This window comes from Mastomys coucha, unplaced genomic scaffold, assembly GCF_008632895.1.
Source record: "Mastomys coucha isolate ucsf_1 unplaced genomic scaffold, UCSF_Mcou_1 pScaffold12, whole genome shotgun sequence".
NCBI lineage: Eukaryota > Metazoa > Chordata > Mammalia > Rodentia > Muridae > Mastomys > Mastomys coucha.
This window is the reverse complement of record NW_022196894.1, coordinates 89,335,250-89,360,460: the sequence shown is the minus strand read 5'-3', so window position 1 is coordinate 89,360,460 and position 25,211 is coordinate 89,335,250. Positions and strand designations below refer to the sequence as shown.

At 44.1% G+C, this 25,211-nt stretch overlaps 1 protein-coding gene across 3 annotated transcripts in view; it reads left to right on the top strand.

Annotated features, from left to right (window-relative positions):
• Positions 1-24,802, top strand: part of Gart (phosphoribosylglycinamide formyltransferase, phosphoribosylglycinamide synthetase, phosphoribosylaminoimidazole synthetase) — a 26,134-nt gene extending 1,332 nt beyond the window's left edge. For all 3 annotated transcript variants that reach the window (XM_031364402.1, XM_031364404.1, XM_031364403.1), the window contains exons 2-22: positions 2,592-2,775; positions 4,001-4,096; positions 4,298-4,472; positions 5,409-5,520; positions 6,330-6,398; positions 7,231-7,356; positions 8,211-8,298; positions 8,686-8,771; positions 9,117-9,285; positions 11,246-11,477; positions 14,746-14,840; positions 15,120-15,229; positions 15,595-15,793; positions 17,117-17,368; positions 17,599-17,751; positions 20,327-20,533; positions 21,457-21,594; positions 22,515-22,645; positions 22,974-23,115; positions 24,231-24,346; positions 24,449-24,802. In XM_031364402.1, the coding sequence (XP_031220262.1) occupies positions 2,631-2,775; positions 4,001-4,096; positions 4,298-4,472; positions 5,409-5,520; positions 6,330-6,398; positions 7,231-7,356; positions 8,211-8,298; positions 8,686-8,771; positions 9,117-9,285; positions 11,246-11,477; positions 14,746-14,840; positions 15,120-15,229; positions 15,595-15,793; positions 17,117-17,368; positions 17,599-17,751; positions 20,327-20,533; positions 21,457-21,594; positions 22,515-22,645; positions 22,974-23,115; positions 24,231-24,346; positions 24,449-24,640 (3,033 nt within the window). In that variant the 5' untranslated portion in view covers positions 2,592-2,630 and the 3' untranslated portion in view covers positions 24,641-24,802. The remainder of the gene's footprint in view (positions 1-2,591; positions 2,776-4,000; positions 4,097-4,297; positions 4,473-5,408; positions 5,521-6,329; positions 6,399-7,230; positions 7,357-8,210; positions 8,299-8,685; positions 8,772-9,116; positions 9,286-11,245; positions 11,478-14,745; positions 14,841-15,119; positions 15,230-15,594; positions 15,794-17,116; positions 17,369-17,598; positions 17,752-20,326; positions 20,534-21,456; positions 21,595-22,514; positions 22,646-22,973; positions 23,116-24,230; positions 24,347-24,448) is intronic.
• The last annotated feature ends 409 nt before the right edge of the window (positions 24,803-25,211 follow it).

The window sequence follows — 25,211 nt, the reverse complement described above, 5'->3', positions numbered from 1 at the left end:
TTTTTTGGTGCTAGAATTTGAACATGAGGCTTCTATTCTAAGTAACAGGTATCAATTAGGTATATGAAGTAACATAACAAATTAGCATTTCCTGTTTCTGGGTATTTTGTAGTATACAATATTTTAATGTCATCTCAGTTAATATTTTTTTCTTTTTTTTGTTTTGTTTTGTTTTGGTTTGGTTTTGTTTTTTGAGACAGGGGTTCTCTGTGTAGCCCTGGCTGTCCTGGAACTCACTCTGTAGACCAGGCTAGTCTTGAATTCAGAAATCCACCTTTCTCTGCCTCCCAAGTGCTGGGACTAAAGGTGTACACCACCACTGCCCGGCCTCAGTTAATATTTTTTAAGAATTATTTATTTTATGGATAGGAGTACACTGTAACTGTCTTCAGATGCACAAGAAGAAGGCATCAGAACCTATTACAGATGGTTGTGACCCACCACATGGTTGCTGGGAATTGAACTCCGGACCTCTGGAGGAGCCAGTCAGTGCTCTTAACCACTGAGCCATCCCTCCCCCCCCTTTTTTAAAAGAATTATTTCAGTTAATTCTTAAGAACTAAACTTTTAACAAATGCTTGTATTCGAGTGAGATATGTTAGCATTTAATTTTGGTTTCTAATAGATTTCCAATCCAGAGCCCATAAGATCTCAAATCATAAGCCTGCAGGCTGTGGACAATAAACAAATGATTTTGCCACTTGTTTTTGTGTGGACACCAAACCAAAATGATGGGAGGAGCCAGATGTGGGGCAGAGGCCAGAGGATCTCTCTGAAGGCCTGAGACCTGCCGTAGCAAGTTGTCAATCAACCACGAATACAGAGAGAACAAGAAGGACAGCTGATTTTAGTATATACAGAGTTGAAGTTGACCCTCCTGTGCGTAATGGCATCCCGTTGCTTAGAGTGCTGATTAGGCAAAGAACCTCCACCCACCATTCACATAAATCATTCTTCTGGGTGATACACACTCACTTAGGAATGAACAGTACATCAGTGTCCTGTCAACATCACAATACAAACTTCATAGTTTGGACAATGCACAGATGGCCCTCAAATATATTTATTTCCTGGCCCTTGAAAGAGGAATTGTGTCCTGTTAATGCCTGTTCTCTGTGCCACCTCAAGGTTTAGGTTTGGGTATACTGACACAAGCCTGTTATCTCAGCTACTTGGAAGACTGAGGAAGAATCTGGTTGGTTTTTTCTTTCTTTCTCTCCTTTTATTTTGGCTTTTAGAGACAGGGTTTCTCTGCAGTTCTTGCTGTCATAGAGCTCACTCTGTATTTGAGACTGGCCCCAAACTCGGAGATCCTCCTGCCTTCCCTCCTGAGTGCTGGGTTTAAAGGACTGTGCCACACACACTAGCCCAAGAGAATCTCTTGAGCTCAGGAATTCAGGTCTAGGGCAAGCAAAGTAGCAGGCCCCATCTCCTGAATAAATAAGCAAATATCAAAATCTGTTTTCTTGCTAAGGGTTAATGATTATCAGATTTTCCAAAAGAGAAGGGATGTTGGTAGATTATCTCTCAGATAAGGTACTGTATTAGTGTACAGGTTTTTTATTGGTTGGTTGGGTTTGCTGTTATAATATTACAGACTGGGTAACTTACAAGGAGAAGGTATTTGTATGGGCTGTGATTATGGAGGTGTGTGGTCTCTGTAAGGGGTCCATTGCCTTAGCACATGCCCACTTTTCCAATTCTAACCTCCATGTTTTAAAGTCAGGGTGTTCTGATTTTTTAGGATTTTATGAGTATTTTTCCTGCGTGTATGTATACCTTGTGCCCAAGGAGGACATCGGAGAAGGTCAGGCCCTCTGGATCTGGAGTTACAAATGGTTGTTAGTGGCTGGAGCGAGCGGGGCTGTCCTGAGTTCAATTACCAGCAGCCACATGATGGCTCATGGCCATCTGTACAGCTACAGTGTACTCATACACATAAAATAGATAAATACGTTTTGGAAAAAAAGAAAACAAAAAACAAATGGTTATTAGCCACCATACAAATGTTAGGAATTGAACCCAAGCTCTCTGGAATCAAAATGCTGGGATCAGAGGCGTCCAGCAACATGTCCTAGGGTAAATCCCAGTTTCTAAATAAACTCTGGATAAAAAGGTCACTTGCATGAAAACAAGTGGATATATGAAATGCCTATTTATAAATTATGATTTGTACAGCCAGGCGTGGTAGTACCTGTCTGTAATCCCAACACTTGAAAAGTGGCTAAAACGGGGTTTACCATGAGTTTGAGACTAGCCTGAGCAGCATAGCATGACTTTCTCATAAGGAAAAGAATAGCTGGAGACACAGCTCAGCGGTTAAGAGCACTGACTGCTCTCCTAAGGGTCGGTGGTTCGATTACCAGCATAGTGCATAGTGGCTAACAACCACCTATAATATGACTCCAGTTCCAGGGTATCCAACAATCTCTTCTGGCCTCCATGAACATTTAGCACAGCTATGGTACACAGGCATGCATGCAGGCAAAACACCAGCACACATAAAAATTAACAAAATAAAACCACCAAAAAAGAAATTTTTTTCAGAATACATGTAATCTAAAATGTCTAGTATGGTTTACTTGCTGCAGGTCTCGTTTTGCTTCTGAATCCCTGCTTCGGAGACAGCAATGGCAGCCCGAGTTCTTGTAATTGGTAGTGGAGGAAGGGAACATATGCTGGCCTGGAAACTTGCACAGTCGCCTCACGTCAAGCAAGTGTTGGTTGCCCCAGGAAATGCAGGCACCGCTTGCTCTGGGAAGATCTCCAATGCTGGTAATTATGTTTCAAAATGGAGAGTGGTGGTTAATATTTGTTGATAATAAACGATAGTTCACGTATGCCCTTTAATAAGGTGCATTTCTATTTAAGTTTGAATGCATTCTAAGTTTATGTTTTTAAGGTAGTAATGTGAATTCTCATTGTATGAGGCGAACAAAGGGTAGTGTATTTTAAGCCTTCTGAACCACTGGGACTGAAAAGGCAATAAGTCACAATGTAGATTGCAGGTGTATGTAGATTTATGTGTATGTGAATGTGAATGGGGCTGTCAGCTGTGGATTCCAGTCCCACTAATGATTGGTTCATAAACTACACTAAACAGTCTGCAGGACATAGGGTAAAACCCAAGCTCCTCATCTTACCCTGTTGTGTTTCACCTTGTTTGCACAATAGCCAATGTGGCACATCATATTTGTGAAGGGAATTAGAGGAAAGAAATAATAAGAAAATACCTCCTTCTCTGAGGTGCTTTGTCTAGAGACAAAGTATTGTGTGCTTATTGCAGAAGTGGTGGTACATCTGTGTATGTGCAGTTGGGGTTGGAGGGACTCACCTAGGATTGTCATAAATTAACTGCCATTGGCAGCAGCTGAGGGGAGGGGTACCCTCACTTGTTGCCTCTGCTGTTCTGAGTCAGTTGTGTTTAGATGGAGAGTCTGGCCTCCTCTGGACATGGAGAAGACTTTTTTACATAGAATTATTGCCTTCTCTCCTAATGACCCTTTCGGACTTGACCAGAACTAGCCTTAGTTTGCCTTAGAGTAGATTTGCTTAATTTGTCCATATTTGCTATTGCTTATGTATTTACTAACTAATATTCACAATATATATTATTAATATCCCAAGATTAAGGATCCTAGTTTGTTGTAACATCTTAATCAAAGGGCTTATCACAGTACCTAATACATAGGGGGATTTCAGTAAACTCTGAGTGACAATGTTTAAAAGACAAGTTCCCGAGTCTATTCTGTTTACTCTGTGACCAACACTGGGACAGGACGCTCGCATCATAATATCGGGAGTCACTCAGCTGCTGCTCAGCTTTATTGAACCTAATGCACTATTTGGAATTTCTCATGGTGAAATTATTAACTGTACCAACAGAAGCAAACCAACAATTAACTTGGTTTTTAATTACCTTCATAAGACTAGTGCTTCGCTTATCCCCTTAACTGGGACGATTTGTGCACATGTGTGAGTTTATATTTTCTGCTTACAGCTGTCTCTGTCAGGGATCACACTGCCCTTGCCCACTTCTGCAAAGAGGAAAAGATTGAACTTGTAGTTGTCGGACCAGAGGCCCCTCTGGCTGCAGGTAAGCCATATCTCATTGTTCCAGCATACACAGTGCCCACAGAAGTTTAGAGATCAGTGCATCTGAATCGCTTGTCTATGAGGATTTGTAATAAAATGCATTAGAAGAGGAGCTTTCAACCCTTAAAGTTTAATCATAGTTCATACTCAGTCTAAGTCTACAGAGATCCTGGATCATCTAGATTTCTGCTTGCTTCTGTAGGAATTGTTGGGGACCTGACCTCTGCAGGAGTGCGATGCTTTGGCCCCACAGCACAAGCAGCTCAACTGGAGTCCAGTAAAAAGTTTGCCAAAGAGTTTATGGACCGCCATGGAATCCCAACTGCGCAGTGGAGAGCATTCACCAATCCTGAGGATGCCTGCAGCTTTATTATGAGGTGGGCGGAAGGTGACCTTTAAAGGGCAGGTGTTTTATAATGGAACTTAAACGTAAAGTTACTTTCACGTTAAAAAACACAAGGTTAGCTGGGCAGTGGTGGCACATGCCTTTAATCCCAGCACTTGGGAGGCAGAGGTAGGCAGATTCCTGAGTTCAAGGCCAGCCTGGTCTACAGAGTAAGTTCCAGGACAGCCAGGGCTACACAGAGAAACCCTGTCTCAAAAAAAAAAAAAAAAAAAAAAAAAAAAAACCAATGTTTAGAAAAACGCAATGTTAGCTGGACAGTGGTGGCACATGCCTTAATTCCAGCCACCTCGCTGACCGTAGTTCATTCTTCACCTTGCAAGGCTCCCTTTTTTCTGGGAGTGGTGGGCAAGAGAGGGCTAAATGTGTAGCCCTGGCTGCCATGCTCTAGACCAGGCTGGCCTCTGCCTCCCAAGAGCTGGGATGAAAGGCGTGCACCAGCCCGGCTCCGGCAGAGTCTCTTAAACACTGACTATTGTTACCCTGGACCCATATGCCCTGGTAAGTGACAGCATCATTACTTACTTCAGCTAAGCCTCCCTCCAGCCCACGCCATTGCTTTGTGTGTTCCAGAAATGGTTTGTGGGTGTTTGCCAGTGTTAGTCTCCTACAGCAGTATCCCTTACGTAAGTGAGAGGCTTTGCTTTGTATCTCAAAGATGATCTCACAGCTCTTCTACAGGTCTGCTTATTTTTTAAATGATGCTTCTTTATGTGACTTCCATTATAGGTGAAAAAAAGCAAAATTGTGCATGCTTTATGATCAAAATTACAAAAGAATGTATAAAAAAAAATCTTGGCAAGAAGTCCCTGAAATAATGCTGGAGTCGTAGCTTTCCCTGTGTACCGTTCAATTTTGCTGAAACAACTGTTAAAATCGCAGCACACTGACTGCTTCTCTGTCTTCACAGTGCCAGCTTTCCGGCTTTGGTTGTGAAGGCCAGTGGCCTTGCAGCAGGAAAGGGGGTGATTGTGGCAAAGAGCCAAGGGGAAGCCTGCAGAGCTGTACAGGAGATCATGCAGGTAGGTGGACGCTGTACAGAGTAGGCTCAGAATGGACCAAGCACTGGAGAGTTACTCTTCATTATACTGTGTGTTGTCCATATTTACAAACTGGCAAGTCCTGAACTACACCAATTTCTAAACAATGATGAAACATTTTAGTGTCTGCTACTGAAAAGGTAGAAGGACCTTAGCCCATGAGACTTAAAGATCACTTTCCAAGCCCATGAGAACAAAGGCATTTGTCCAGTGTGCTCCCAGTCTTAGAAGTAGAGCAGTGGATGGATACACTGTTTCTTTCATAATCTACATTGATGATTATGACTTAACCTCTTAGAGAAATCCATTTTCATATACTCAGTTTTGTTTAGTTTATGTGGACAAAGCTACATGGTCATCTTCAGGAATAAGGATGAAGTGAGGATCATGAAATTGCATCAGCAAACTGAGTGATGCACCATCACATCTGTACAGTGTGAGCTCTGCCTGTTGTCACAGGAAAGACCAGAAAAATTCGTGTCTTGAGACAAGAAAGAATTCTGGCTGGTAGTGGTGGTACATACCTTTAATCCCAGCACCTGGGAGGCAGAGGCAGGCGGATTTGCGAGCTCAAGGTCAGCCTGGTCCACAGAGTGAGTTCCAGGACAGCCAGGGCTACACAGAGAAACCCTGTCTCGAAAAACCAAAAAGAAAAATAGAAAGAGAGGAAGAAAGAAAGAAGGAAGGAAAGAAGAAAGAATTCTGATGCTTACTGGGAGACAGTTCTATATGTCAACATGGTAAATATTAAAAGCTTTAAAATTTACAAGGCCTTTTACTTTTACAATTAGGAAAAGTCTTTTGGAGCAGCTGGTGAAACAGTTGTTGTAGAAGAGTTTCTGGAAGGGGAAGAAGTGTCCGTACGTATAGCCATCTCTTTGCCTTTAACACACCTCAGCCCCCTACCCACCCCCCCCAAAAAAAAACCTTAGCTCTGGCAGCTTCCTGTGAGAACGTGAGCCCAGCAGTTTCAGAGGAGGGACCCACTTCCATTCCGCTGAGACAACACATGTTCCCTTTTAATCGTCCCCCTACAGCAGTGCTTTTCAACCTCCATATGCTGTGACCCTTTTATGTTGTAATCCCCAAACATAAAAATTGTTTTTTCCCCAGCACTTGGGAGGCAGAGACAGGCAGATTTCCAAGTTCGAGGCCAGCCTGGTCTACAGAGTGAGTTCCAGGACAGCCAGGGCTATACAGAGAAACCCTGTCTCGAAAAACCAAAAAAAGGAAGAAAAAAAAAATTTTTTTTTTTTTTTTTGCTGCTTCATAACTATGTTGTTACTGTCATGAATCGAAATGTAAACATCTGATATGCAGGATATCTGATATGCAATCTCTTTCAAAGTTCTCACAGGTTGAGAACCGCTGGTCTGTGCTTTGGTGGGGACATGTGAACTTAATCATTTGTAGTCTTTGTTTCACACACACTTATTACACAGCATGTGCACCTTAAATACAGTGTGAGTGCTGGTTGATCTTTGTCTTGGGTAGAACCTACGCTTGTCCCTGGTGCTACAAATGGCAGCTCCTTTACAAGTTGGATATCCAAGGTCCCCTGGCTCTGGCCATCTGACTTAGGAATTATTTTTCAAGCTTTCTTCAGAAATGAAACCTTGTCCTCTCAGAAGAGTCCTGTTTGACTTTTTGATATTTAATTTAACCTGATTGACTGATTTGTCTTCTCCACAGTGCCTGTGCTTCACTGACGGGAAGACGGTGGCCGCAATGCCCCCAGCACAAGACCATAAGCGATTGCTGGATGGAGACCAGGGCCCCAACACCGGGGGAATGGGAGCCTACTGCCCAGCACCTCAGGTACTGTCCACGGCGTTGAGCAGCAGTCTGACTCTTTCAACTGAGTTCTCCTGGTCTCCTACATCTGCTTCTGAGATCCTGAGCAGAGCTAACAGTTATCTAGAGTGGTGGCACACACCTTAAATCCCAGCACTTGGGAGGCAAAGAGGGTGGATCTGTGAGTTCAAAGACAGCCAGAGTTACATAGGGAGGCTGTGTCTCAAAACCAACAAAGCAACAAAAGCAAGCATGCATCTTTTATGGGCTTTGGTAATCGTTATCTTGAGACAGCTGTCTGTAACCCTGATTTCCTCAATTAAGTTTACTAACTCAGATCCATAGATGGGTAGGCTTAAAATTTAAGATAGAATGTACTAGAGGGATTCCTAAGGGAGCATGAGATGGGGAGAAAACTTTTAATTTTAGCATTGTGTCTGAGGAATTTTGAGGGAGCTACTTTTAGCCCTACTGAGGTAAGACAGTGACTGCCACTGACCTCCTACCAGATGGGGCTGTATGTGCATCATTACGATTGATGTGTTTGGTGAAGTTTTGAGGGAAAGTGAAAGTAGACACTGACTTGCCATTGCTAAGGGAGTCCTGGTTAGTTCCTTTTCTTGCCACTAATATGTCCTTGAATACAGTAAAGATAAGGGCCAATGTTAGGGTTTTTTTGTTTTGTTTTGTTTTAGACAGGTCCCTCTATAGGCCTGGTTGACTTGGATCTCTTTATGTAGACCAGGCTGGTCTCAAACTCACAATCTACCTGCCCTTGCCTCCCAGGTATTAGGGTTAATAGAGTACCACCTCCACAGCCAGCCTAAAAATAATTTTCAAAACAAAAGTTACATTTAAATGTTTCTGTGTGTTCCCAGGTTTCTAAGGACTTGTTAGTAAAAATTAAAAACACTATTCTTCAGAGAACAGTAGACGGCATGCAGCAGGAAGGTGCGCCATACACAGGTAAGCAGGCTGGTGCAGATCACCTTCACATGACCTGGGCTTCGGCTAGGATGTACTTTTTCTCTTCTACAACACTAATCAGATTGAAATGTTTAGTAGTAGAAGCTTGCTTGAGTATCATGAATGAAGCCCTGGGTTCTAGCTCTGCTACCATAAATTGGGTATGGTGGAGCACACCTGTAACTCCAGCACCTGGGATCTGGAGGTGGAAGAGTCAGAAGTTCAAGGTTATCCTCAGCTTCAAATGAGCTCAAGACTAGCCTGAGCTGCAGGAGACTTTGTCTTGAAACAGTTCGTATTCTAGGTTTTATAGTTACAATGCACTGCTCTGCTGTCGCTGTGTGTTACAGATTGATTCCTGTTCTTTTTTTCTCTCTTTTAATAAAGGAATTCTTTATGCTGGTATAATGCTGACCAAAGATGGCCCAAAAGTTTTGGAGTTTAATTGCCGTTTTGGTGATCCAGAATGCCAAGTGGGTAACAATAAAGTACTGCCTGCTATGGTGGTGCACATCATTAATCCTAACACTTAGGGGGCAGAGGCAGATGGATCTCTTGAGTTTGAGGCCAGCTAGGGCTACAGAGAGAGACTAGACAATGATGGTGGTTATTATTACCATAATAACAACAACCGCAGTAGCAATAACAAACAACTGCCCTTTAGTAGACAAGCACTGCTCTGTTATTTCTGATTTTCAATCCTGAGGCACTGGCTGTTGAGAAAAGCGTCAGTCAGCATCCTGTGCATGAGATGGGAACAATGAAGAAGGGGAGGCTATTCAAAGCTCATCTCGTCCACCTCCTGACTGTTCTTCCAGGTCATCCTCCCGCTTCTTAAAAGTGACCTTTATGAAGTGATTCAGTCCACCTTCGATGGCCTGCTGAGCACGTCTCTGCCTGTTTGGCTAGAAAACCACAGCGCTGTAACTGTCGTCATGGCGAGTGCAGGGTACCCTGGAGCCTACACCAAGGGGGTGGAGATTACAGGTGAGGAGTGTTGTGATCATAAAAAGAGAAAGAGCTATAAGAGTATGTTCTGCCAAGGTGGGGGGGTGCCAGACACACACCGGTATAGTATCGAATAGAGTTTATTTAGGGCATGGGGGGGGAGTAAAGAGGGTAGCAGAGGAAGAGAAAGGCAGAGAGAAGGTGAAGCCATGACCATGTGGAGAGGGGATAAGGGAATGGGGAGGGGGGAACAAAGGGGCAAGAGAGAGAAGCAGGAATAAGGGAGAGAGGAGGGGGCAAGCAGCTCCTTTGATAGGGCCAGGCCTACCTGTTGCCAGGTAACCATGGGGAGGAGCTTACCTGGCTACTGCCAGGTATCTGTGGGGGTGGACTTTATACAGAATGCTAACAAGGAGCAGCAGGTAAGAGGTTAGCTACATCAAGTGTTGTTCATGTCCTTTCCTGCTCCAGGAGATGTGAGTGACCTGGTCAAGTTTCCAGTGTGATCCCATTTCAACCCGGTACCTCTACCTTCCCAGAGCCGGGGTGGTAGACAGAATGAGAGTCAGCATTGTTAGCATGAACGAGTGAGATTTTAGAGACACAGCTCTGTTTTATGCAGGTACAATGTGCCAGATAGTAATTTCTGTGGCAGGATTCAAAGTTTGAAAGGTCTAGTAGGCCGTGAGGTATCTGCTTAAACGGTGTTAAGTCTGCTTATAAGTGGAAACGAAGTGCCAAGTAAGTTGAAGTCTGTCACCCTGTGGTCTCACACACTCAGGCATTGTTTGCTTTTGGAAGGGAACAGAAAGATGAGATTGAGCCAAGAGCCTTTGTCTTGATGAAATTTCTCCTCAGACTGGAGCTGAGAAGTGTGATAGCAATTCCAGTACAGAAGGATTGGACACTACCAGCAGGCATGAAGTAATTGTGTTGGGTGGCATTGTGTGGTCAAACACTTAAGAGAGACCACGGCTAGCACATTGTCACACTGCGGTGTAGCGACACAGAGGCCAGGAGACTGACATATGGAAATGAGAGAGGGTTATCTTTGAAACCTCTTGTGAAGAAAAACTAACCATACTTTTAAGTCTCGACCACTTCAGGCATTTTTTTCCCCTCCCTCATTGAAACTGTACTTGTGTTCTGGTTTTTTCTCACTCCCCAGAAACTAGAATTTTTAAAGTAGGACTGTCTTAGTCGGGGTTTCTTTCTTTCTTTCTTTCTTTCTTTCTTTCTTTTTTTTTTGCTTTCTTTTTTCTTCTTATTTATCTTTATTAATATGAGTACACTGTAGACAGAAGAGGGCATCAGATCCCATTAGAGATGGTTGTGAGCACCATGTGGTTGCTAGGAATTGAACTCAGGACCTCTGGAAGAGCAACTAGTGGTCTTAACCGCTGAGCCATTTCTCCATCCCTTAGTCAGGGTTTCTATCCTGCACAAAGCATCCTGACCAAAAAGCAAGATGGGGAGGAAAGGGTTTATTCAGCTTACACTTCTACGCTGCTGTTCATCACCAGAGGAAGTCAGGACTGGAACTCAAGCAGGTCAGGAAGCAGGAGCTGGTGCAGAGGCCATGAAGGGATGTTCCTTGCTGGCTTGATCAGCTTGCTTTCTTATAGAACCCAGGACTACCAGCCCAGGGATGGCACCACCCACAATGAGCCAGGCCCTCCCCTCTTGATCACTAATTGAGAAAATGCCTTACAGCTGGATCTCATGGAGGCATTTCTTCAAGGGAGATTCCTTTCTTTGTGATAACTCCAGCTTGTGTCAAGTTGACACACAAAACCAGCCAATACAAGGACCATAGCACAGGATGAAATGTTATTTCAAAATCTCTTTTGTAGAACATGTCCTGGGACCTGGGAGGGAGGCAGAGGCAGGGGGATCACTGAGTTTGAGGCCAGCATGGTCTACATAGTGAAGACCCCCGTCTCAAAAAAAAAAAAAAAAAGAGAGACAAACAAGGATTTTTAACTCTGTTCTTTTCCAGGGTTTCCTGAGGCCCAAGCTTTAGGACTACAGGTATTCCATGCAGGCACTGCTCTTAAAGATGGCAAAGTGGTGACCAGCGGGGGCAGAGTCCTTGCAGTAACAGCCGTCCAGGAAAATCTCCTGTCAGCCCTTGAGGAGGCCAGGAAAGGACTCGCTGCTCTAAAGTTTGAGGGAGCAGTTTATAGAAAGGACATTGGTTTCCATGCTGTGGCCTTCCTCCAGCAGCCCAGGTAAAGACTCCCTCTGAGACGGTTGGGTGCAGGTTCAGAACCAGCCTCCGTGACTGGGAGGAAACTCTGCTAGCCCCAATTAAGTTATTGTGTGTTTCCTGCCTGTGGAACTGACTGGACCTTCATTTATATTTTTGTTGAAATCTAAACTATTTCTAGGCTGAGCTAGGAAGGGCATCTCAAACTCAAGGACAGTCTATAGTAAGACTTTATAGATTACCCACCATACACACGAAAAACCTGAACAAAGCAGTATTTGAATAAATAATGAAAACTCTTCTTGGCAATTCCTTACCTTTGAAAATTTGTCAAGGTAATGAAGATGGTTATTATACAGTTAAGTACTGTTGAGCTTGTACCACAGGCCCTGCTTCGTCCCCTTATCTACTACCTGAGTGTTTTTAATCTCTTAGTGATTCAATTATTAACATAAATAAATAAACTGTTGGTTGCCACATGAGTGTTTTGATTTGTTTTGTTTTGTTTTGTTTAAGAATGTCACATACACTTGCTCAAGAGAAACTGGCAAAATGTCCGGGCTTTGTACATCAAGAGCACCATGGGCAAGCCCCAGCGTCTGTATTAGGATGCTCCAATAAACGTCTGTGCTAACACACACACACACACTCACTCACACAAAGAATAAGACATACGGGCTAGAGAGATGGCTCAGTGGTTAAGAGCACTTCCAGAGGTCCTGATTTCAAATCCCAGCAACCACATGGTGGCTCACAACCATCTGTAATGATGTCCAATGCACTCTTATGGTGTGTGTCTGAAGACAGCTATAGTGTACGCATATAAATAAAAATAAAACCTTTAAAAAAGGAGAGAATATCACATACCACACCGGGCAGTGGTAGCCCACACCTTTAATCACAGTATTCAGGAGGCAGAGGCAGGGAGATCTGATTTCAAGGATAGCCTGAATGTTCTAGGATAGCCAGAGCTACACACAGAGAAACCCTGTCTCAAAGAAAAAAAGAAAAAGAAAAGAATATCACATTGCCTTGCATTAAGCCCTTCAGTGGGTGTATGTGTGGTGTGTGTATGTATGTTTGTATGTGTGTGCAGCACATGTGCCTGGTGTTCTCAGGTCAGAAGGCATTGGGTTCCATGGAGCTGGGTTTAGGGATGATTAAGAGCCAACATACCGGTGCTAGAACCAACCCAGATCATCGGTAAGACCAACAAGTGCTCTTAATTACTGAACCATCTCTCAAAAACTATGCCCTGAGCAAAAGATAAGTTTTAAAACCCTTTTATTTTACACTAAAATATAGTGCCAAAGCTTCCCCTTTTATAACTTTAAAATATCAAGAAATGGAAATTCTTTGCCTTAAGAAGCTGAAGTTTTTTTCCCCCCTTTGGTTTGGTTTGCTTTTTTCTTTTTAGATGGAGTCTCACTATGACACCCTGGTTGGCCTGAAACTCACAGAGATCCAATGGCCCATGCCCTAGCAAGGGACTTAAATCCTAACTGTAGCAAATGAGATGTTCCCTGTGGGCTGCTTATCCTGTGAGTGGCCCTGGACTGCAGGCAGGGAGTAGTCGGCTGGCAATCTTCCCAAGGACCCTGCAGCTTGCCTTTAATAAAACATTAACTCATCTGTCAATGCATCCCAGAAGCCAGAGTCTCCTCTGCAAGGAAGACGAATGAATTCGCAGTGGCATTCCCATACTTGATCTCTACATGGGTTTCATGCCTTTTTAAAGCAGTATGCAGTCATGTCTCTAGTGCTCTCAGCTATGGGAAGACTAGCAGAGTGGTATATTGTGACAGTAAGAACACATTTTGCATTTTAAGGATTTTTTTTTTTATAAAATTTAAACAGTTCTAATTACACTTGTTTATAATTTTTTAAAATTTATTTTATGTATATGAGTGCTCTATGTGCATGTACACCTGTGCGCCAGAACAGGGCATCAGATCCCAATACAGATGGTTGTGAGCCATCATGTGGTTGCTAGGAATTGAACTCATGCCCTCTGGAAGCACAGTTAGTGTTCTTAACCACCAAGCCATTTCTCCAGTCCCCCAATTCCATTGTTTCTTTTTAATTTGGTTCTGGCATTTTGTTTCTACTCACTGAAGTTGACCTGAGAGTAGTTGTGGTAAAATATTCTGTTCAAAAGTAGAAGGGGCCAAGTGAGGTTCTTGTCTGTCATGTCAGCACTGGGGAGGCCGACGCTGGAGTATTGGCTACAGAGAAACAGAACCATAGACTCGTCTGTAGTGAGATTCAGATGGAGAGCAACCATGCCTGTGTGAAATTGTTCCGCTCAGTTGAACAAGACTTAAAAATGGCTAGGATGCTAAATTTTTATTTCTGTCATATTTTTTGCATGCTTTATCACAATTTGGAAAAAAAAAATCCAGCAGAGTGTGGTAGCCAATGCACACCTGTTAACTCCAACAGTCAGAACGTGAGGGAGACTGAAAAACCCAAGGTCACCCTCAACCTCCGAGCAGGTCTGAAGCCACTTGTCTCAAAAACTCATTTACTCTTAAAATAGTATATTACCTTTATTGTATAAGTAGAAAAAAATCACTTAATTTCATACTAGAAATGGATGGATGCTGCAAGTTGAAATGGACTGTCATTGGCGTTCTTCGTGTGGTAGCAAAAAAAAAAAAATGGTGTCTTAAGTGCTTAGTGTTTGATGTCATTAACAGTTTCATAAAACTCTACAGTGTAGAAAGATTTTGATACTAAACTGTGCATTGTACATAGTTCTAACGCATTGTATTGGCCACCAGTACTTCTATGATGGTAGATTGTTTGTGCATTCAGACTTTTAAGCATTAAACATGAATAACTTCTAAAAAAAAAATAGTATATTACCTCTGCAAGATACACATGATCAAATAAAAGCTGTTCGCAATATAGGCAATGCAGTCACATCAGCTGGGAAGGGTACTAAGTGCATTTCATTGCCTGCTCCTGCTCTGTAAGCCAGCTTGCTTTGGGAACCCCCTACCTCCACATCACCAGGCTGGAATTACAGGCAGGCAGCCGTATCCACCCAGGACTCCTATGAGCAAGTGCAGTGCTTTAACCACTGAGCCATTTTCCTAGCCCTTAAGTTTTTTTTAAGATGAAAATAATTTCCCTGATGGTGTGGTGGTCTGTGCTCTTAATCCCAGGAGAAGCAAGCAGATCTTTGTGAGTTCCAGGACAGCTGGCTTATATAAAGAGACCCCCTCAAATAATATTTTCCACTGGCATGAAGGTGATATCTTTTGTTTTCATTTTCATTTCCCTAGGGGCCTGACTTACAAGGACTCCGGAGTAGATATTGCAGCTGGAAATATGCTGGTTAAGAAAATTCAGCCTTTAGCAAAAGCCACCTCCAGACCAGGTAAATTAGACCCTGTACTCTGCTAACAGATCAATGGTATTGCAAATTGGTTTGGGCCTTACATTTAGCTGAGGGAAGTTTTTCAAAGTATTGCTAGGTTTCGTCTAAGTTATTCTTAAGCCAAGGACATGATCTCCTCCCAGCTTGATTAGTTTTCTGTGTACATGGAACTCTCTCAGAAAAGATAGTTCTTACATTACCCACTGTCAGGAAGAAATAGTGCCAGTATTCATGGACTTATCAGTTAAAAGCCAACAAGTAATTTGCTCTCTTTCACAGGCTGCAGTGTTGACCTTGGGGGCTTTGCTGGTCTTTTTGATTTGAAAGCAGCTGGTTTTAAAGACCCTCTTCTGGCCTCTGGAACAGACGGTGTGGGAACTAAACTGAAGGTGACGGACACTGGGGATCAAAGGCTTTGTGAAAAAGAAAAGGGAATGTCTTCCAAATGAATTTTATGTTTTTCAAATAGATATTTTCTTCTTAACATGCCTGAGCTAAAAAGAGCCATGGCAACTAACCATTGATTGCAACCATGTAGCTGAGGTGCACATTTTAAACACTAGTGTTCCGGTTCCATTGGTTGAAGAGATATTTTAAAGAAAAAAAACAGGCACAGTACAGCTTGAAAGAATGTAGTGTTCTCTATGCTGAGGTTTTGAGCAGCTAGCCAAAGGCAGTGGCGTTTGCAAAGCTCGGGGTGAACCAACAAGATAAGAGGTAGAGTTTATTCTGTGTGGTTGTTTGTACTCTACAGATCGCCCAGCTGTGCAATAAGCATGATTCCATTGGTCAGGATCTGGTTGCGATGTGTGTGAACGACATCCTTGCACAAGGAGCAGAGCCCCTCTTCTTCCTTGATTACTTTGCCTGTGGAAAACTTGACCTCAGTACAACGGAAGCTGTCGTTGCTGGAATTGCTGCAGCTTGTCGACAGGCTGGGTGTGCTCTCCTGGGTATGATCATGGGTCCTCTTTCCTGCCTGTCAGTCATGTAGAGCTTAAATGAGACTTGTCATGGCTAGACTTTACATCACCAAACAGGGAGGAAATGTACACAAAACCACCTGTGTCAATAGTAGCCCCACCCTGGTCTCAACTGCCCAACCGCCAGGCAGGCTGATCTTTCTCTTCTGTTCATCTTCAGGTTTCTCAAGAGCCTCCCTGGCCAGGCTTAGGCCTTCCCTCCTGACTGGGCCTGCAGCAGGGGAGATGGACTCCTGGGATTGCATATGTTAAACTGTAGTTTCCTCAGAAGTGACATGAACAAAAAAATGTAACCAGGTGGTGATAGCACTTCTTCGAATCCCAAAACTTGGGAGGCAGAGGCAGGAGAGGATCTCTGTGAGTTCAAGACCAGCTTGGTCTACAGAGCTATCTCCAAGACAGCCAAGGTTACACAAAGAAACTTCGATTTTAAAGACATTCTGCTTTACCAAATATGAGGGAGTTTTGTTACCAAAATTAATTTTTTAGGTAGACAAAGAATGGAACTATTTCATTTCAGAGTTGGTGTAGTGCTGTGTGCCTGTAGTCCTAGCGCTTGGGGGCTGAAGCAGAAAGATTGTTCAGAGTTTGAGCCAGCCTTGGCTACATAGCAAGACTCTTGTCTCAATGGGAAAAACATACACTTCTATATCCCTAGACAAGTCAGATCTCAAGGCCAAACATTGCCTTTCAGCTGTCTACAGTACAGTGTCTGCTCTGAGATCTGCTGCATCCCTCTTGTACCTGCGTGCGCTATGACTAGCACTCTACTGCAGGTGAAGGCATTGCATGGAAATGGAGTGATCGTAAAGCCAACTAAGGGCTGGAGACCTGGCTTAGCAGTCAAGAGCACTTGCTGCTCTTCTGGGAACCAGGGTTTGGGTCGTAGAGCCCACATAGAAGCTCTCAGTAACTCCCCAGTTCCAGGGGATCCAATGCCCTCTTCTGTTCTATATGGGTACCAGGCACTCAACACTCAAAACACTCATACATATTTAACATAAAATGTTAAATCTCATTTTTAAAAAATCAAACATGGAAGTACTTCTGAAATCACACTGCTCTGGAATGCTGTGAAATCCAACTGATCACGAGTCAGAGTAGAGGTGTCTGATGGCCAGGTAAGGCCTGCAGCATCACCTCACTGTAGACATTAGATCTCTCCCTAGAAACCAGGCAGCAAATAGAGTGGGACATAGAGCTCTGCGCTGATGGTTTGTTTTTAATGTGGCTTCTGTCATTGTTTAAGCATAGTCATGAACACTCGGGATGTCTTTGTCCTTGTCTTTCCAGGTGGGGAGACAGCAGAGATGCCCGACATGTACCCTCCTGGAGAGTATGATCTTGCTGGGTTTGCTGTTGGTGCTATGGAGAGACACCAGAAGCTCCCTCAGCTAGAAAGGATCGCTGAAGGGGATGCTGTTATTGGAGTAGCTTCATCTGGTCTTCACAGCAATGGGTTTAGCCTTGTGAGGAAAATCGTGGAGAGGTCTTCACTCCAGTACTCCTCCCCAGCACCTGGTGCTTGTGGAGGTCAGACCTTAGGTAAACGGACTCTTGCTGTCCTACTTGGAGACATCTGAGCACTGGTGGGGTTACTGCAGAGGAAGGGTTGCACTGACCTGTGGTTTTTCTGCCTGGGCAACATGACAGAACCAATGTGTCCTGCATGCAGAACCTATGCAAGGTCCTATCATTGTTCATTTCAGAATGGCTTCTGTGTTTGGGTTTCACTTGTGTTGGGCTAAGTTTTGAGTTATCTCTCCAATCCACAGGGGATTTACTTCTAACTCCAACCAGGATCTACAGCCATTCACTGTTGCCTATCATACGTTCAGGACGTGTCAAAGCTTTTGCTCATATTACTGGAGGCGGATTGCTGGAAAACATCCCCAGAGTCCTCCCTCAGAAGTTTGGAGTAGATTTAGGTAAGCTCATTTGTTGGAAAACATCCCAGTCCTCCCTCAGGAGTCTGAAGTGGATTTAGATAAGTTTCTTTTGTTTGTTTGTTTGTTTGGTTTGGTTTTTTGTTTGTTTTGTTTTGTTTTTCCAGACAGAGTTTCTCTGTGTAGCCCTGGCTGTCCTGGAACTCACTTTGTAGACCAGGCTGGCCTTGAACTCAGAAATCCACCTGTCTCTGCCTCCCAATTTCTGGGATTAAAGGCGTGCACCATCATCACCTGGCCATCCAACAGGAGAAATGCGTTCTCCTGTTATATTGACTATGGTCTGTCCCATGAGGTTAAGTGTGGCATTCTTCACTCTGGCATCATGGTGCCATTCAGAAAGTTTCTTATGTTGAATTAGAGATGTTCAACCATATAACCATATTCCTGAGAACCTTTTTCATTTTTTCAATTATACACAATTTCTCTATGTAGTCCAGGCTAGCCTTGAGCTTTCTGTCTCAGCTTCCCTGGGCCACTGTGCCTAGCTTATATCTTTTTTTTCTGTAAGTTATTCAGAAAACTTCAAAAAGGTTTTTTTCTTTTTTCTTTTTTTATGAAATAAGAATTTGGCTGCTTATTAATGTAGTGCCTGCCCTTCACAGTAGCAGCATTTCTTGTGGAAGAGTATTGTGTTTTATGCATGCGCTGCTTTCAGCACTATATTGCTATTGGCTTTTGACCGCTGAGGTTATGGTAAGCTTTTGTGACGGCTAACTCTTCTGAACTCTCTCGGGTTCATCATGGAGTTGAACCTAATGGGGGACCCAGGTTCATTTCCCAGCACCCACATGGCTTCTCACAACCATCTCTAACTCCAGTTCCATGGGATCTGACCCCCTCTTCTCAAAGACCAAGGCTCAAGGCACATGTGGTGCACAGACATACATGTAATTAAAGTACTAATAAACCTAACTGGGCAAAGACCTGTAGACAAGTTGCATTTTTTGTTTGTTTGTTTTTTTGAGACAGGGTTTCTCTGTGTCACCTTGGCTGTCCTGGAACTCACTCTGTAGACCAGGCTGGCCTTGAACTCAGAAATCTGCCTGCCTCTGCCTCCCAAGTGCTGGGATTAAAAGCGTGCGCCACCACCGCGCAGCAGGCAAGTTGCATTTTTTAAATTACATTTAAAAAAAAAACAAACTGATTATCAGGCCAGGTGTGATAGCCCACACTTTTAACCCCTATACTCTGGAAACAGGAGCAGATGGATCTCCATGAGTTCAGGACCAACCTTATTTATATAGGGAGTCCCAGGTCAGCTAGAACTATAGAATGAGATCAGTTTCAAACAAACAAGCAAACAAAACCGGTTATCATATAGCTATGCTAAGTGAACCAATAATCAACTCTGTCATCTAACTAATGCTCAGTTCTGGGCTGGAGACATGGCTAAATATGTTCTTGCAGAGGACCTGGATTCAGTCCTTGTACCACATAGCAGCTCACAACCATTTGTAACTCCAGCTCCAAGAACACCAAGCACACATGTGGTGCACATACATACATACATACATACATACATACAGGCAAAGCACTCACACACACAAACTATATGTATCTAGAGAACATATCTAGTATTGCATTGTCTGTATGGAATGTTGTAGATGCCTTCCTCCCTCCTTGAGAAATTTTAAATAAAAGCATACCTTAGTTGGGGCTTTTCTTGCAGTGATAAAAACCTTGACCAAAGACTTAAGGAAGGGTTTATTCTGTTTTACAACTCTCACGTCACAGTCTATCACTGAGGGAAGTCAGGGCAGGAACTCAGTAGGAACCTGGAGGTCCTAACTGAGTCAGAGACCGTGGAGGGGTGCTGCTTACTGGCTTGTGCCCTGCGCCTTGCTCAGGACCACTGGTGGCAGTGAGCTGGCCCTCCCCCATCGGTCACTAAAAAGTGCTTGCCCACGGGCCTGTGTACAGTCAGTGTCGTGGAGGCAGTTCTCCCTCTTGGATCACTCTAGCTATGTTTTGTTTTATTCTAACAAAAATTCCAACCAGGACCAAAGCTAAAAGGTCTTTTAGAGTCGTCCTAAATAGTTCAGTATATATTTTGTAAATCAAATCCTATAACCCATACACTCCAAACAAAAGTATCCATGTTACTTTATTATTGAAGGATTTTGTGCCTGTGTCTGTAATAAGCCTTTACTTGATGTGTCTGATGAGAGGTTCAATATATTGCTTGTGACAAAGGAGGCTGCAAGTCAGATCCTAACCTAAATTTTAAAAATAATTCAAGGACCATGGTATTTCTCAGAAAACGTGTAGCAGAACTGCCCTCCGAGCAGCTCACACAGTGTTTAGGGCTTCTTATCACTGAGACTCAGCTGGTCTCATGCCAGTCTCTGCTGTAGTCAGCTACTAACACATCCAAAGCATTAGGGGGTCTAAAGATCTGGTACGTTCATGAAGCATACAACAGACTTCCTCCAGATATCCATGCTGACAGGAGTGGGGTCTGAAAGAACCAATAACAGCTATGTTCTACCCACCGGGGCAGTCTGGCTGGGATCTGTATGGGACAGTAGGTTAACTGGGCGACTTTTGTTTTGAGATGCCTGCACCTGGAGGGTCCCCAAGGTCTTCTCATGGCTACAGCAGGAAGGACAGCTCTCTGAGGAAGAAATGGCCAGGACATTCAACTGTGGGGTTGGAGCTGCCCTGGTGGTGTCAAAGGACCAGACAGAGCAGATTCTATATGACATTCGGCAGCACCAGGAAGAAGCCTGGGTGATAGGCAGTGTCGTTGCACGTCCTGAAGGTAACAGCTCCTGCTTGGCTTTTAGATTTATAATCTTGAATATAACTCAGCTCTGTCTCTGCCTGTCAAGCTCTGTTCCTTTCTTCTAGCCACTGCCATGGCTTCTGTCTTTACCCACATGCATCATGAGCTGTCTACACTGGTGCCAGAACACATCTGTTTCCACTGTGGAACTTTGACGTCTCTGGGTAGTATTCACATGCACAGTCGCACTGCACAGGATTATTTCCCTGGATAAAGTCACTACACAAAACACCTCACGGTTCTGCCTAGAGGTCTAGCTCAACCCAAGCATTAGTGAGTGAACACCCTGACCTGTACTGGCCAGAACTCATCCGAGTTTGACAGGGTGGCAGCCATTCAGGTAGCTAACAATGATGTTGGCACACCTTGCTTCTGTCTGTCTGTCTACTCAATGTGTGTGGGTTCTTTACAGGCAGGTTCTCCCAGGGCTGCACAGTAACACCCTTCAGCTTACACTGTAGTAAGAAGTCCCCTTTTCTCAAAACAGCATCCTATGTCAGTCTTGAATGGCCTTGCTGAGTCACATGCCTCCAGCCAAGCCAGGATGTCATAGCACTGAGCGAAGGGCCTATTAGGATGGTGGGCAGGTTGTGGAGAACACGGGCAGGCATTATTTTATGTAGCTATGCTTCAGTGTGCTGAAGCTGCGCTTCTACAGTACACTTCTACACTTTTACACGCTTCTACAGTAGCTCCTAGTTGAAGTAGTAATTGCATATGTTCATCTTCGGTACGTTTTTAAAAGTGAGAAATGGTAAATGTTATTAACCTGGTATTTTAGTTCCTGTATATTTTACTTAAACTATAAAATACAATATTCCAAAGTTTTCTTATGATGTTTTTCAATTATTCCTATTAATTCATAGTTGTTCTTATTTATGCATATAATTGAAATGAAGATTCCCCTCGTGTCAGAGTTAAGAATTTGATTGAAACCATACAAACAAATGAGTCAGTGGTGGCAAATGGCTTCCTGAGAAGCAATTTCCCTGTCCAACAAAAGAAGGCAAGAGTGGCTGTCTTAATATCTGGAACAGGTAAAGCATGGCTTCTCCTCACCATTCACACAGACAGGGTGGGGAAGGACTTGGATAATAAACATGCTCTAACAGAACCTCTGATCGGGGATCAAATAGGAAATGTGGGGAAAATGACTAATTTAAAGTAAGATAGAAAGGACAGTCTGATGGTGCAGCCCTCAATCCCAGCACTTGGGAGGCAGAGGCAGGCAGATTCCTGAGTTCGATGCCAGCCTGGTCTACATTGTGAGTTCCAGGCCAAACAGGACTACACTATGAGACCCTGTCTCCAAAAGCAGCCAGGAAAGGTTTCTTAGCAGTTGAGGACCTAGGTTTTATTCTCAGCACCCATCCCTAACTCCAGGGCATCTGACAGTCTGGGCAGTAGGCAGACATAGTGCATGTATGTACATGCAGGCAAACACTCACACACATAAAATAAGATCTTAAAAGCAAAACATAACAAAAACGAATCTGTGTGTCCTCATAGTTGGAAAAGCTTAAAAACTGAAGTAATAATTACATATGTTCACCTTCAGTATGTTCTTAAGTGTGAGAAATGATGAATGATGTTAGCCTGGTATTTTAGCTTCTATACGTCTTACTTTGAGAATACAACATAATATTCTAAAATTGTCTTTTATTAAAAGTAAAACCTGGGTAAGAGAACATTTGATTCTATGGGAGGGAGGTGGGGGTTAGGGGAAGGTAGCACCACACCCAGCTCTGTTTTTTCCCACGAGTATCATTGCCCTGAACACTGTGTTGTCAGAGGCACCGGAGCACATCTTTGACGATGCCCGTGCCGTGGCTGCCAGCAGGGTGTTCTTCCAGTCTGAATATCTTATAGGCCCAAGGTTATGATAAAGCAAAGAGGCTGCTGTGAGGAGCACTGAGCTCTCAGAAGCATCAACTCACTTGCTTTGCTGCTTTTTCAGGGTCAAACCTCCAGGCGCTCATAGACAGCACCCGAGATCCTAAGAGCTCCTCACACATTGTTCTCGTCATCTCCAACAAAGCTGCCGTAGCCGGCTTAGACCGAGCAGAACAAGCTGGTATTCCTACCAGGGTGAGTGACTGCAGAAGAGGCCTTCCTGCAGGCCCAGTCTGGTGGGCCGGTGTTTGGCTTGCTTAGTGCCAGATGCTCAGCCTCAGATGTACCGCTGTGCCCACACCTCCAGCCCTTGCAGGCTGTACTTAAACTCACACTCTGGTCTCACGAGGCTACAGATGGTCATGAAATCGTTAAATTTCCCAGTTTGGGGTGGGTCATCCTGCCTGTTCCTCAGCCCCTCCTAGTTGGTACATCTCTACTGCTGAAGTGTAGTCTCTGCAAGGTTGTGCTTAAATTATTGTTAATCCTCTAAAAATAGACTATTTACCTTTTCCTATTACAGGTAATTAATCACAAATTATATAAAAACCGTGTTGAGTTTGACAACGCAATTGACTGCGTCCTGGAAGAGTTCTCTGTAGACATTGTCTGTCTCGCAGGATTCATGAGGATTCTCTCTGGTCCCTTTGTCAGAAAATGGGATGGTAAGCAAACAGGTCTCCCACTCATGGGGCTTAATGAGGAGTGTGACTAGTCCCCTTGGCTTTGGTAGTAAGTGCCCAGACTGATCAACTGAGCAGGTCACTCAGCTGTCAGACTGGCTGTCACTAATCCCTGTCTCCGTTACTGCAGAGACACACTTTATTATCAGTAGAATCGAGAAGTCAACAAAAAGTGAGACTCAGTCCATACCTATAACCCCAGCACCCTGAAGCTGAGGCAGGAGGCCAGTGTGGTCATATGGGACATACTCAAACACAAAGTGAAGGAATGGGAGAAAAACAAGGAGGGAGATCTCAAGATGAAGGGAGAGCTGGGGAGAGGTCAGCCTTGATGTCATCAGTTTAATGCCAAGGCCCTGTTGTAAAAACCAAGAGCTCCAGGTGGAGAAGTTTTGTGGTTGAGAGCACTTTTTGCTCTTGCAGAGGACCTGAGTTCAGTTCCCAGCACCACCCACATGACAGCTCATGACCATCTGTCACTCCATTTACAGGGGACCCAACACCTTCTTCTGGCCTCTCCAGGCCCAGGCACATTTCTGGTGCATACGCATGCATGCAAGCAAAACACTCGTAATCAGACACTAGAGAACAGCGATGGTTGGGGGGCTGGGTCTGTGGTAGAGCACTTACCTAGCTGGCATGTGTCAGGTCCTGGCACCACAGAAAGAAATGAGACCCCATGCTTTCCTGTATAACGCGAAGAAGATATGACAAACAAGGTGTTGTCACTAAAAACGTACAGTGTCTACAGTCTCTTGTTCCCTTTTCCCTTGCACTTTACTTCCTAAGTGAGCATGGAGCGGGGCGTCTCCTCAGCATGCTGTGCTAGTTAGAGGACACTTTGTAGGATTTGGTGCCTCCTTCCACTGGGGATTGGACGCAGATCATGAGGCATGGTGGCAGGCGCCCTGTACCCCTGTCAGCCGTCTTGCCAGCCCTGTTCTCCCTTAAGACCTCTCTGCCTACAGATGTGGTCATTGGTCTGCACATAGTGGGCACCTTCCTTCCAGAGTTCATTCCTATGGTAAATATCTCTTGTTCCTTTAGCAGTGTAAACAGGATCTAAGATTTCTGACTACTGCTTTTTTGCTTTTTAGGGAAAATGCTCAACATCCACCCATCCCTGCTCCCTTCTTTTAAGGGTTCAAATGCTCACGAGCAAGTTCTGGAAGCTGGAGTCACAATTACTGGGTGTACCGTACACTTTGTAGCTGTGAGTATAGTATGTCTATTCCTACCAAACTTTTGCCCCTGGTGTCTGGGTGCCATCTACACTGGCTAGAAGCAGGGTTAGAAATGTTTGCTTCCTTTTCAGGAAGATGTAGATGCTGGACAAATCATCCTGCAGGAAGCTGTCCCTGTGCAGAGGAGTGACACTGTTGCAACACTGTCTGAACGAGTCAAAGTAGCAGAACACAAGATCTTTCCTGCTGCTCTCCAGCTGGTGGCCAGCGGGACTGTGCAGCTGCGAGAAGATGGCAGGATCCACTGGGCCAGTGAGCTATGACCCGTCCTGATGCAGGATTGGGCCCAGTGCTGAGAGAAAGGCTGGGCCTTGCTGAGTGCCTTTTCACCATGACCATGGCCACACTGAAATACTTGCTAGCAAAAAGATTTTAATCCTTACCCGCTGCCATTTTTTTAATAAATAGGTTCATTAAAAATAAAACTTATTTGGCATTTTTTTTAAAGACATCCAGAAGTAGGAAGGTCTAGGCCACCAACATACTGGGCATATACGAACCCAGGCAAGCGTGTCCAAGCTTACTGCTTACCATGCTTTTCTGCCCCCAGAGACTCCTGAACACGTGATGACCACCCCCAGCCCAAAGCCATCCATCCATCCTTGAGCTGCTAAGCAGCTTGCATGGTATAAGTCCAGCCTGCACAACTGGATTTCTCACCTAAGGTCACCTAGAGACTGTGTTGAAACCTGTCTTAAGCTTTAAATTCAAAACAACAGCAGATCCTTAAACTGCAGCCTTAAATAAAAGAGGAGGATAAGAAATCCAGGATGTGGTGGCACATGCCTTTAGTCCCAACACAGGAGGCAGGCAGATCTCCGAATTCAAGGCCAG